Source organism: Dryas octopetala, chromosome 5 (genome assembly GCF_963921425.1).
Source record: "Dryas octopetala chromosome 5, drDryOcto1.1, whole genome shotgun sequence".
NCBI classification, from domain to species: domain Eukaryota; kingdom Viridiplantae; phylum Streptophyta; class Magnoliopsida; order Rosales; family Rosaceae; genus Dryas; species Dryas octopetala.
This window is the reverse complement of record NC_141370.1, coordinates 18,275,675-18,289,529: the sequence shown is the minus strand read 5'-3', so window position 1 is coordinate 18,289,529 and position 13,855 is coordinate 18,275,675. Positions and strand designations below refer to the sequence as shown.

Here is a 13,855-nt window from a genome sequence, read left to right as displayed (position 1 = left end):
AATTTCAAATTAAATCTCTAAGATTAATATTCAATTTCGAAATCAAAAGATACATTAAAATATAATGAATTTTTTTTCCAAAACAATAAATAAATACATAAAAAGAGTTTAGGGTATAGAATAATCATACATTTTAAAAGATGTATGGGCATCAACCAAATATATCATCGATTTTTAGTTTTGGTGACAGTAGAATTAGAGTTTATGAAAATATATGGGTATGTGGGATGATAATTAAGGGGGTGGAAAGAGTGTGTAGTAGATGAGTGTTTGAGTTGGACTATCAAAGGATATTATAGGAATAATGGGAAGTAGGAAGATATATTATTTCTAAATTTATATTTTTTTTCAAATTTAATGGTGGATGTAAAAATAAAATGGGTGATCAAAAAGAATAAGAGAGTGAAAATATAAGCACTCAATCTAAAATGCTTAACCTTTTTTTTTTGGCCAACTAAAATGCTTAACCTTAAACTCTAAAATACACTCATTCCTTGTTCACAATTTACATAATAAACATATTAGTTAAAGATAATATAATAATTATTAACTAATTTCTAGATAGTTATACCTTCACTCTCTCTCCTTTGTCAACCAAACTATTCATTCCACATATCCCATTTTGTCTATATATACTTCAACTTCCAACCTCCAACCCACGCACATATATATTTTTTTTCCAGGAACAACACATGCACATCAATTTAAGGGATAGAGGTAAAAGTGAAACAATGGTTTATGTGTTGCTCGAGTACTTAGTACTTTTTTAATCTATTGAGGAAGAATCAAATTTATGACCTTTTCCAATCAAATAGAGAAAAATAGAACTGACCAATAGCTAGTTGGTCCAAGTATTGATACTTGATTTAATTAATTTTAATATAGAAATGTTGGGTGTATCACATTTTTTGTACCACCTCACTAATAAAGGCAAAGTTTACCTATAAAAGTAAGTCACACCTTTATTAGAAATGTGGAAAATAAAATAGACCAATAGCTAGTTGGTGCAAGTATGGATACTTGATTTAATTAATATTAAAATGGGAATGCTAGATGTACCATATTCTTTGTACTACATTTCTAATAAAGATAGGCCTACCTATAAAAGTGAGTCACACTTTATTAGAGATGGAACAGTACCAAAAACCTGATACACATAGCATTTTGAGAAAAGGAAATAACACACGTCTCCTGAAAAGCAAAGCTCACCCCAGTTTGAGAGATAATGTGTCAGAGCAGTCATCTTCTAGAGAAGGACAACTACTGCCGTTGGTGACATTTGTGGCAGAATTCGATGACATTCCATCTTCTGCAATCAAATTATCCGACTCCAAAAGGACAATTCTGTTTTTATTGGATAACATCACCATCTGTAAATTATAGTGCATAAATGTCACCAAACTTTAATTAAGAGCCTTTCGAAATGTCACATCTGTAAATTATAGTGGTTTCTTACCCTCTGCCTCAATTGGTTTTTCGCTTTTACCAACTCAGCTCCCTGCAGTTTTCCCCAACTTAGATTTCATTGGATTTTAAAAGTCTAATGAAATTTAGGTGTCCCCAATTTAGATTTTAATGGATTCCAATGAAGTTTAGGTGTCCCCAATTCAGATTTTAATGGATTCCAATGAAATCCAGGTGTCCCCAACTTAGATTGGGGTGGATTTTAAAAGTCTAATGAAATTTAGGTGTCCCCAATTTAGATTTTAATGGATTCCAATGAAGTTTAGGTGTCCCCAATTCAGATTTTAATGGATTCCAATGAAATCCAGGTGTCCTCAAAAAGTCATGGATTTCATTAAGTGAAGGATTTTAATGGATTTGGATGGATTTGGTTGGATTTGAATGCATTTTTTACACATAACAAATTCCATAAGAATTCCACCCAATTCCTTTGGATTTTGATAGATTCTATGGATTTTAAAATCCATTAAACTCCTTTAAAATCTGAGTTGGGGACACCCCCCTTAGTTAGTGAGAGAAGCCAAATAGAAGAAAAAAAGTCGAACTCTAAATCCAATCTCAAAATTTTAGGGCCTATTCAATTTTTTTTTTTTTTAAAACTAAATATATTTTAATCAAGAAAACATGTTTGATAGACCATTTTTAAAAATAATTTTTAGAAAAAAAATTTTCAAAAACTTTTTTTAAAAAATGATAAAACATTATTTTTCTTAATTTTTTTTATACTTATTTCTTCCTTAGCTGTCATTATTTTTACAATTTAAAAATTGTTACCAAATAAGTTTTCAAATTTTTAAAATTAATTTTGAAAACTCACATTTAAAAAAAAATCTCAATTTTTGAAAAAAAAAAAAAATTTGAGTAAGATGTTCCCAACAATAAATGTGATCAATGTAATATGAAATAACTAAACAAAAGAGCTAGCTTTTAAAACGAATGTTGCACATTTTCAAATTTGTAGACCCAAACTCTCAGTTTTGGCTATAAATGGTTTAAATTGTGAAACGGAGCCCTTTTGGATTGGCTATTTTAGTTAAATCAACGAATGAGATCCAAGTAGAGATCCCTTCAAACCAGCCAAATGAATTTCAATTTCATAATCGAAACCCCTTCAAGCCAAAATAAACGGGCTTCAATTTGATAAGCAAATCTGCAAAATCTAGTGTCATCCGCTTTAAAAACTTTTCTAAGTGAATATGGTACATCTAGTGATACTGTTGTTGTATGTAACTTGCTAACCTTTCTTTCAAGTTCCATAATGTCACTCATAATTCTTTCTTCCTGAAAGTAACGGAAAATTTTCATTTAGATGTATCCCTATAGACATATGTATATATATTACAAAGAATAATATCATAGTTACCAAGTTGCATAACAAATAATGTGTTAATACACACGTTAATTTATCACTTGCTATAATTAAAGTTCAGAGTGGACTCAAATTTGAACAAATGAAAAACTTGCCACATTATCTGGTGAACAAAATTTAACAAATAAATTTGATGTGTGTAACAGTACTCAACTTGAAACACACCTAAGCTTTCAGAAACCGAATTATTAGCACAAACCTTAGTTTCAATCACCCGGCTAAGTCCTGCTTCAATCATCTTTTCCAGCTTCTGCAATTCATCAATATCCAACCCCTGAAGATCATCTCCCATCAGTTGCCTGTTGCAAGAAGGCACGCACTCTAATATCAGTAGACACATTAAAATAATAGCTAGCGTTCCTAAAAAATAATACCTTAATACAAAACCATATTAATTGATTACAATTAATTAATTAATTACCTTAGTTGGTGGCTCTTGTCCGCAACTTCCTTACTCAACTTGATGTTCTTTTTCTTCTCTAGCTAAAATGTGAAATAAGATCGTAATTTACTTTGAATAATTATGACCAATGGAAAAGCTTATAAACAATTGAAAAATAATGGACCTAAGTATTTAGGATTTACCTCAAGCCTAACCAACTAAGGTAATACCAGATTATGAACTTGAATGAAGTACTAGTCCACTTATTAATCCCTTCGATTAATTGGTCTAGATAACATGTACCAGATCGAGTCGATGTTACGATAATTGTCTAGATAACATGTTCCCTATCGAATCCATGTTAGAGACTTAGAGATGATAAATATACATCTCTGTCGGAAACATGTAATGCCTCAGCTAGAGTGTTGAAAATTAAGTATTAAGCTAAGCAAAGCTTCTCTATTCAAGAATAGTTTGGTCTGCATGCATATATGTAATTCTAACACGTAAGTCAAAACACTCGATCAGATTTTTCAAAATACGTTTTGAAACTGTAAGTCTACGTAGATTGTCTTACATTGACTAAAAACTTTACTGGATTTATTTTCTTCTAAAAACAGGGGAAACTATTCAAATGAATTGAAGTACCTGCTGCTCAAGGGATGGTTGGTCCAATTTTTCAGCATTAATAGAGTGCGATTTGTACCTTGCAATCACATCCTTGGTGCTTCAAAACACAAAAGGATGAAATACTTAAGAGTGTTAATTTTCAGGGCCCAATGTTATAGAAGAGAATGTACTCATGGAAAGAAGTAGGTGAAGTGAACATTAGCCTCAATTATCAGATATATAAGATCAATTAATGTATGTGACCAAGCATACCCACTCTGCTGAAAATTGAATTTGGTCCACATGGTGGTTTGCAAATAGATACAACACTAGATTATAGTGAAATTGATTGGGTTCTAGGGAAAAAGGATGTTGTGGGTATGTTGGTCCAAGGTTGAACTAGTACTAGAGAAGCCAATATTAATAATCCTCAGTTTTTCATACTAAAAAGGGTTGTTTTGGAAGTTGATTTCCAATTATATTACAGACCCAGAATTTGATTTCCAATTACAGTGCAGACCCATAATTTGATTTTCAATTACACTGCAGACCCAGAATTCGATTTCCAATTTGTTTAGGACTATTTCAAGCATAAACCGATTTCTATGTTGGTCCTGAAGAAATCTAGACATCCATCCTAAAACCATACCATGAAAAAATCTAGACGTTCATTCCAAAACCAATTGGCAATAGGAGGAGTAGCTCAAGACCCTGTTATAATATTCCAATGTGGGACAACACTCCACATTCTCACAAGTCCAAGGTTCAACTAGAGAAACCAATATATGATAATCCTCAATTTTTCATACTAAAAGGGTTCTTTTGGAATTTGATTACCTATATTGCAGACCCAGAATGCAATTGATTACCAATTATAATGCAGACCCAGAACTAAATTTCCAATGACCTAAAAAGCGTTGCCTCATAAAATAACTAATCATCTAAGAAAGCAAAGATGCTCCAGTAATTAACCAACCACTCAACAATTAATTAAACTAACCTGTAGAATGTATTACAGAAGAAACATGAACAGTAAAGAATAGAGGAACTATATATGACATGTTTAGACCAAATTAACCAGTACTGTTCCTAGCAAGAATCAGAAAGAGTTCACGATCAAGAACACCATTACAATTCACAACCATGATTTTAAAGGTTGGTCCTGTTGCAGACAAAAGCAACTAAGTCTCAGTTTTGGAATTTTCGGGTTTTTGACATCATCAACTTTAAGATTGGTCCTGTACAAGATGTTTGAGCTCATATACATGTTTTTTGATGGAAAAACCATATGCATAAAATGACTAAACGGGCCAAGCTTGAGAAATGTTAAGCACTTAATCTATTTGCAGGGTAATTTGACGATTGCTTGGTTGAGTACATCAAAATGTTAATTTAGTAAGATTCCTTGATAGCTATTTTATTCTAGAATATTATGATGAGACCAAAGGCTATAATAAAGATATTTAGAATATAAGGCAAACTAAAGTGAGTGTGAAACCATCAAATCAATTATTGGGGCTTGAGAGAAACTTTCCTACAAAAGAGATATGGTTAATTTATTATCTCAATCCAATAACATGATGACACATATGCTTTTATATTTCTATCACATAACAAATATCAAGACATAATCTATCTCTTGGAATGCCAAGTCAGCCTCTATCTTTGTTATATCTTTGTTATATCTTTGTTATAGGTAAGTTTTGTTCTTTGGCCTTACCTATAAAAAAAAAAACTAAGTGGGGCAATAGAAACTGATAGTGAATTTAATGGGGTTCATTTTCTTGTTATATGGGTGTGGAATCTGTGGATGTGTGTGAGGGTTCTTTTAGGACTATTTCAAGCAGAGACCAGTTAGGATGAACTACAGAAACCAATATTGATACTCTGCAGCTTTTCATGCTAAAAGGATTCTTTTGTAATTTGATTTCCAATTTTAATTGCAGACCCAGAAAATATTTCCAAAGAGACAAAAAGGGGGAAAAAAAAAAAAACAGAGACGCTCATGTATTTGCTACTATAATTAAGTAATTAAGGTCATAAAAGCTTCAATTTAATTGTGATTGTAAACAACCACTTTGAAAATGCATTATCAGATCATAGGCTAAGATATTTAGAGTACAATGCAAAGTGGCAAACTAGAGTGAGTGTCTTGAGACCATCAAATCAGCTATGCGGGGTTCACCTATCAAAAACTAATAGATAATTAGGGTGCACTCCTTCCTTCGTCACCTATCCTGTCATCTTTAATCTCATTTTACGTCGGCTTGCAAGGCTAATTATGAGCAATTTGACAATGTGGGCTTAAGAGACCAAGAACCAAGATGTTGGCCTTGCATGTGAATTGGTGGACCTGAGGCTAGGTCATGAGCAAGCATCGGGCTTCATCCTTGAGTTGGGTTTGTTTTTTCAGGTCTTCATAATCATATAATGCTAAATTATTCATTATATTAAAACTTCTTTCATCAATTAAAAATATACTTCTTCTCAATTAGAGCGGTTAACAATAAAATTTGAGTTTTATTACACAGGATATTTTATTTGCACTCCAAAGAATGCCTGAGTAAATCATACAAACTGAACAGACAAAATAAACTCTACTTCACCAAGTTTCAATACCACTATCTTTTTGTGCTCAATCACCCTAAAACTTCAACACAAGCTCCCATTTGAATCCCATTTTCCTCAAATGACCCAAGTACCCAACTACCACAAGCTTATTGTCGTTAGTTGTTTGTGCTATACGACCTTACAGTTGTAGCAAGCATAAACTAGAACATCACTCTCACCGGTGAGTCGCTATTTATTCCAAACCCTCAAAATGCCTACAAATGTCTTTACTCCTTACCAGTCCACTCATCACATCCTATGACATTCCACACTTGATTAGTCCACCTTCCTTTTTGCGTATCATAACACATCTTTCCAAAGTGTCACTCCATTCCGTCCAACATTACCATAATCTTTTTAATAAATTACTCTCAAAGACAAAAAATTACTGTTTTATAAACTTAAGCTCTGGATGCCTCACTTACCATTCACCATATTGTAATATTGTGGCTTATTTTCTCGTCGATATATGATCTTATTGTGGCATATTATATTTATGAACTTATTTGGGCTCTCTCACATCGGTTCTCTAGTAAGGACTCTCTCTCATTGGTCCTCTAGTAAGGATTTGGGTTTTCAATATTACCCATCACCCTCTCAGACACAATAGACAAACAACCAAGCGTTTTCTTGGACATCTCAAAACAACAAAGCACTCCCCAATTGCATGCCTACTTACTGGGTTGAGAACTGTGATGATCGTGCCTATTTTGTTTATCTTGCAATCTCCTAGTGCTCCACTAAGAAAATGATCTTTTATCGAAGTCGAGTATCGTGCATTTGCTACCATTGTTGCTAAGATTTCCTTGGTATTGATCTCTTCTTGGTGAGCTTAGTGTCTCTCTTAGCAAATACAAAGATGTTATCTCACGACTCGGGGACACGATCACCACCTCAACGTGATATGTGAAAAAGACTAGTCAGTAATAAAGCTCCCTGCAACCGTTATATAGCCTAGACTGACCTAATACATAATTGATGTGAGATCCAACACACATTGGCACAGGTCACGCAAACATATATAGGGTATTATAATCTCCCCTTAAATTCTCTTACGTCTTCTGAAGGCCTGCAATTGATCTTTAGCAACCTTGTCAGGATCCAAACTTTTACCACAGTGCCTCGAGCTTGCATGGTGGGATTATAATGACTCTAATATATTTTACGACCTAAGGACACCTAGAGGAAATTCCCAAATGATTACTCATTCATGAAGCTCCCTACCTTCTCGGGACCTTGGGTGTGTGGCGTGGGGGGTAGAGGATTCTCTTATATAACCAAACCGATCCAAGATATATATAACCAATCCGAGCTCAATATAACCCAAATCGACCCAAGATATAACCGATGCGGGACTCAATACTGATTAGTTGTGCTAGGCATGTTTTGCATTTTGATTAGAAGTTAACAGATAATTCTAATGTTAACCTTAGATCAAAGATCTCTTTAACTTTGACTATGGAAAGGGAAACAAAAAATTTGTGAGACGAGACTCACATTGAACGTCAAGTAATACTAAAATCAAAATGATCCATGTCCGAAAATCAAAGACGCCAACACATATACCATACAAATGACTACAATATGCATACAAAACTTTTTCAACTAACAGCTCTTTTTAGTTTCCTATATGAGCTACGAGTCTTGTAGTCATCAATTTTGTTTGAAGCGAAAAATATGCAAACATCTCAAAATTTGAACGATATAATTATATCTCCTTTTTTCCCCAATTTCATTTATGATTTTATAGAGTTCAAGGAATACGTGTACCAAATTGTTAAAGTAAGATTTTGTAATTGAAAATTTTCTAAGACAAAACACATCATTATGTAAGTTTCTAGATAAGTTAGAGTTTGTGGGTCAAAGAGAAGTTTGAAGTGAAGCATGTTAATCAAGGCTTAAGATCAAAGTGAATTTGAAACGAATGATTCGATGTTCAATCTTTTAGGCTAAGGTAATGTGACTTAGAGACCTTGCATTCATTATAGGTGGTTAGGATCATGTTCATATGTGATTAAATGTTTTTGGAATTGAAAAGGGTGTTAAAAATTGTTGAAAATGTGTTTTAGATGCAGAAGACCGATCCTACCCTTGGGAGTTGAGTGTTCAGAGAAAGATCTCACATTAAAAATGTAAGGTCTTGCATAGTAGCTTATAAAGGTTTGGGCTACTCATACTCATATTACCTCTGATATGGGTAACTTAGTTAACCCTCGTGACTATCATGGTGATAATGTTGGTGGTATTGCTTCTGGTACAGGTTTGCCCATTACGAAAATTGGTTCTTCCATTCTTACCCATTCTTCTACTCCTTTTACTCTTCATTATGTTCTTTATTCTCCAAATGCTTCTACTAATCTTCTTTCTGCTCATTAGTTCACTAAAGATAACAATTGCTATTTTCTAATTTTTCCCGACTCTTTTCGTGTGAAGGATCTCAAAACGGGGAGGACTCTTTTCCAAGGCTCAAGTAGCAGTGGTCTATATCCCATTCAGTTTTCTTCCCCTTGTCGTTTATTTGCTCTTCATGGTATCAGAGCAAGCTATCCACGTGTTAGGCCCAACGGCCACACGTGCTTTCACGTCACCTAATATGAATTGTCAACGTGTTAGACTTGAGTAATGCCACACGTGCGATGGCGTATTGAGATAAAGATCTCACATTAAAAATGTGAGGCCTTGCATAGTGGCTTATAAAGGTTTGGGCTACTCCTTCCATTGCCAATTAGTTTTAAGATGAATGCCTATATTTTTTCATTGGGAGGATCGATCCAATGCGTGAAAAACATGAATTTAGAAAAAATTACACCAAAGGATCAATCCTATGGCTGGGAGGATCGATCTTCCAGTAGGTACTTAACTGTAGGATCGACTTTTCAATTCCACAGTAGGATCGATCCCGCGAGAATTTTTCTATTTTCCAAGGTTTTCTAATCCTATTTTTTCATGGGTTTCATTCCTAATTCATATCTAAACTTTCCATATAGAGTCTATGACTTATTTCATTCTCTTATAAGGTTTTTGTCTTATTTCCTTGTTCCATAAGATTTTTAAGTCAGATATCAATTCTAATCTTTTCCAACAAGATTTATGACTTATTTCCTATTCTGTTAATGTTTTGTTTCTTATAAATACCTAGCTTTCTTATAAGTCTAGGCGTTCACGCATAATATACACTTTTGAGAGATTGTGCATTCTTGAGTCTAGTGTAATTTATGTTATGATTGTATGAAAATCCTCATTGCATAAACACTAATCATATAAGATAGTTCGTCGTGCATAAACATAGATAGTTTAAATAGATTATTCATTGTGAATTTATTCAAGCTATCAGCTTCATTCATTCTTCTATCAAGAATTGAACTCGAGCATCAAGATTGAAGCCGAGTTCGTAAGCTCTTGTCCTCAGGGTGTAGGCAAGAAGGTCTCCCTACAATTCTCGTGATGGAAGAGCTACAGATGACGTTAGGTCAGTTTACTTTCTAGAATGAATCTATTTAGGGTTTGAATTGAGTCATTGAATGTATCTTTTTAGGTTATCATAATAAATTGTTTATCTAGACTAGGTCCCGCGGTTTTTACCCACCTTTGGTGTTTTTGTGATTGTTTGTGATTGTTTGTGATTGTTTTGCTTTGTTGATTAATTTATATTAATTTAATCCGCTGCTTAATTAATGAACTATGTAAAATTAAAATTGTATAAATTTTTTATTAAGCCTATTCACCCTCTCTAGGCTTGTTTAGTGATTCCCTAGTTCAATACTAAATGAACATACAACTTTTAAGATTGTTTCCATACCACAGTTGAGAGAGAGAGTTGAGAGAGAGAGAGAGAGAGAGAGAGAGAGAGAGAGAGAGAGAATTTTGTAATATCCTTTCAATTATGGATACGGTTTTATTGTTCTTTAGACTTAGTTTTTAGTTTCTAATATTTTGGTACAATCAATTCTACGATTTGTTTTGTTTGCAATTATTTTAAAGTTTGAAAGGTACATTGATTTTAACTACTAAATTTCAATAACTTTTTAGTTTAGATACCAAAATTAAATAGCATTTTAGATTAGGTACTAGTTGAAAAGTCAAACAAAATAATAAAGTAAAAAATATTATAATTTACAAATATTACATTAATTTATACTATATTGTATAAAAAAAAAATCAATCCAGTCACAATTTAACTGTGACTGTCTTGGTAAATTGAAAGAGACAACTCACACCACTATACTATGTATTATTTTAAGTAAAAAGTATTATTTTAACCTCTATTTATACTATATTGTAATATAATTTTTCTAAAAAAAATTCAATTAAGTCATAACTTAACTGTGATTGTCTCACAAACTTAGATGTGACTGTCGTTCGATCACAACTAAATTTGAAGTTGTGAGTGTCGTATAGTCACAACTAAATGTGAAGTTCATACTACATTAGCAAATTTTTAAAATAATATAAAGGTCTCAAAGGCAATTTTGTCAAAACCTTATAAATTTTAACTAACACCCATCATATGTGGGCTAAAAAAAAAAATATAAAATAAAAAAGGCTCAAATCAAAAGGACCAACATATTTGTGATCTAATTTAAAAAACTACATTTAAATTTGGTAGTTCAAATAAAATATTATATAGTCTTCATGATATACCAAAAAATTATTAATATTTGATATTTAATCCTGATTTTCTAAAGTTTAAATATGTAATAAAATATACAAATTTGGAAATGAAAAACTTCAGGAATAAAAAAAGGAGAAAATAAAAAGCCAACAAGTTCGCATAGAAAAAGTTGAACCAACAACTTTTTATCTCAAAAAAGCATGAAGAATGACAAACTAATCAGCCATAATCAGGAAAAGCATTTTCAGTTGTACCCCTAATGCCACTTATAAGAGTTTGTTTAGAAGTGCTTCTTATGCTTTTGATCTAAGCACATAAATGTTTTTTTAAAAAAATCCAAGTACTTCTTGTAAATGAACCTGGAAGCACTTGCTAAGTAAGCACTTACCAGGTGCTTCTCCAAGAAGTGCTTCAAACTGCTTTTATAATCCAGAAGTGGTTTTAATTTTTTTTTTTTTTCAAACAGAAATTTTAAGTTGTGGATTATAATTTAAAAATAACAAATTATTTTGACCAAAAATAATAATACTTATAAAGAAGTTAAGAAACCATTTTCGTGTAATATATGCATTGGATAAAAACTATCATGGTACATGCAATGAAATTTGGATTACATTCCAAAGAACCTTGAAAGGCCACATGTTGGGGTCAAAGAAATTCATTTAGGCATGCATTTTCGGTAATTTACTTAAAAAAACAATTACTATAATTGTTTTCAAACGGTAAATTAAAAGGAACCATATATAACCTTATGTAAATTCTTATTCCATCGTGAACATTAATTCTCACCCTCCCTCTTCTTCCTTTCATGCATGCACACGTCATGAAAATTAGTTTGAATAATTTTTATATGCAATAAACTCATGCATGGCAAAAACACGTAATATGCTAATAATGTAATATTATTCATGGCTCGAGGACTCATTGTCCTACTCGTAAGGATATGCATGCATATCCGCGCTGAAAGTAGTCTTCAAGCTTTTGCTATATTGAATTCCAATTTATCATCAAATCACTTTAATTCCTAGTAAGAAAATCCAAGTCATATAATATAATGCTCGGAACTCCAAGTCTTTCGCAAATTGTGATCACATTTACAAACATTTTAGTTTAAGTGGGGAGAGAAATTATGTAAGGTAAGATCGACTTTATATTTTCGATGTGAGATATTCTATTGGGATTGTTTGACTTTGGACCATGAAGAAGTTATTATGACAAGAAGCAACAAGATACAGAACTATCAAGTATTAATAGTAGCATTATCTAATTGATTATAAGACTACAGGGTCGCTCTACAGGACAAGTTACACATGTAGGAGGAGAAAAAAATTACACGTAATAAACAAATTAATAATATAATCACCAATCACTCATAGAGTCAAAAGTATACAAATAATTACATGTATAAATTCAGAGTTGATATTAAAATCTTATATGGACGCGGTACAGGGGCAGACCTATAGCTGGGCTGACGTGGGCTGAAGCCCAGGTCATTTCAGCAGCCTAGCTATTATACTTGTTTCTAATTATCCCAGTCCAGTCTTCTTCTTCTTCCCGTGGCCCAAAGTCTCTTCTTCTTCTTCTCCTGGCCCAATTTTGAATCTGGGTCCGCCCATGATACGGTAGGACCCGGAGAGTGAAATTGTTTTTGGGAAGGCAGAAGTTGAGAAGCTGGTACCACACCAACAGCTAGAAGTTGTCTTAATCGAAACACTAAGATACATCATTAGACAAATGTACTACTCGGGTGTACCGCCAACTACTACGACACAACAACTTTAATGAGAATCTTGAGATAGATAAATCTCTTAAAAGCTAGCAGCTTCTAGATTTTCCCTTCCCTCAACACCGTATATAAATTTGACCCAAAAAAAATTACCACATATAAATAACAATACATGTCTGTGTTTATTGTTTACATATATTATATATATACACAGATATCTTGTAATTCTTAGCTAGCTAGAATTAAACCTTGGAATTTCCATTAAGATCTCCTCCTAGCTTATATATTGACCCAGATGACTCGATCTGTGTCTCTCTCTCTCTCTCTCTCTCTCTCTCTCTCTCTCTCTCTCTCTTTTTAAAACATCACTCACAGAGAGTAATACTATGTATACATACTATGTAGTAAGTGTACATAGTATGTATACATAGTATGTATACATATTGATTATTTTTTCGAGCAAGAAATTAAAGACAAAAGAAGATGTATGTATACGGAGCACTAGAGGTACCTGGAGCTGGAATAGTCACAGAGCTTGCCAGTAGCAGAGAAGACGATGACAGCAACTTCAGAATCACAGAGAACTGAAAGCACTTCGGCTTTCCTGAAAAGCCCTCTTCTCCTCTTCGAGAAAGTCACCTGCCTCGCTGGCAAGTTCTCAATCTTCTTGATCTTGTTCATCTTATTCAACATGAAAATCAAACCAAACCCACTTCACATCCATTCACTCAAACAGAGCGTATGCACACAGATACACAACGATGTACATATAAACATAAATGGACCAAATTAATTTTGAAAACTATTGAGCTGAAACCCTAGCATAGTAGCATATATCCAGATTTTAAAGAAAACCCAGAAAAACCCAGAAACCATATATAGTTTATAAGACAGAAATTAGTGGGTTTAATTTCCTCTCTTTTTTTCTCTTTTTTTCGTGTACCTTTTTTGGGAGGAATTAGCTGATGAAGGTTTGGTCTCACCAGAATTAGTCACGGCAGCGATCTGTGGAGAGAGAGAAAAGAGAGAAAAGGGAGAAATGAGAGAAATGAGAAGGAGGCTTGTCCGTTCAAGAAAGGAAAG

The 13,855-nt window shown here is 33.1% G+C and overlaps 2 protein-coding genes across 12 annotated transcripts in view; both read right to left on the bottom strand.

Annotated features, from left to right (window-relative positions):
• Positions 1 to 1,350, bottom strand: part of LOC147285235 (MADS-box protein SVP-like) — a 19,885-nt gene extending 18,535 nt beyond the window's left edge. The window contains exon 1 of the mRNA XM_086245365.1: positions 1,210 to 1,350. The gene's annotated coding sequence lies outside the window, so the exon portion shown is untranslated. The remainder of the gene's footprint in view (positions 1 to 1,209) is intronic.
• LOC147285234 (MADS-box protein SVP-like) overlaps positions 1 to 13,855 on the bottom strand; it is a 21,504-nt gene extending 7,649 nt beyond the window's left edge. For 7 of the 11 annotated variants that reach the window (XR_015122460.1, XR_015122459.1, XM_086245355.1 and 4 more), the window contains exons 1-7: positions 13,284 to 13,465; positions 3,864 to 3,942; positions 3,255 to 3,316; positions 3,033 to 3,132; positions 2,704 to 2,745; positions 1,457 to 1,498; positions 1,210 to 1,370 (exon numbers count right to left, since the gene is read on the bottom strand). Coding sequence is in view for 9 of the 11 variants with exons in the window: in XM_086245355.1 (XP_086101481.1) it covers positions 1,210 to 1,370; positions 1,457 to 1,498; positions 2,704 to 2,745; positions 3,033 to 3,132; positions 3,255 to 3,316; positions 3,864 to 3,942; positions 13,284 to 13,465 (668 nt within the window). In the remaining 2 variants the exon portion in view is untranslated. Of the gene's footprint in view, positions 1 to 1,205; positions 1,371 to 1,456; positions 1,499 to 2,703; positions 2,746 to 3,032; positions 3,133 to 3,254; positions 3,317 to 3,863; positions 3,943 to 13,283; positions 13,466 to 13,715 lie in introns of those variants that run through there. The other 4 variants (XM_086245353.1, XM_086245354.1, XM_086245361.1 and 1 more) reach the window with 4 other exon arrangements.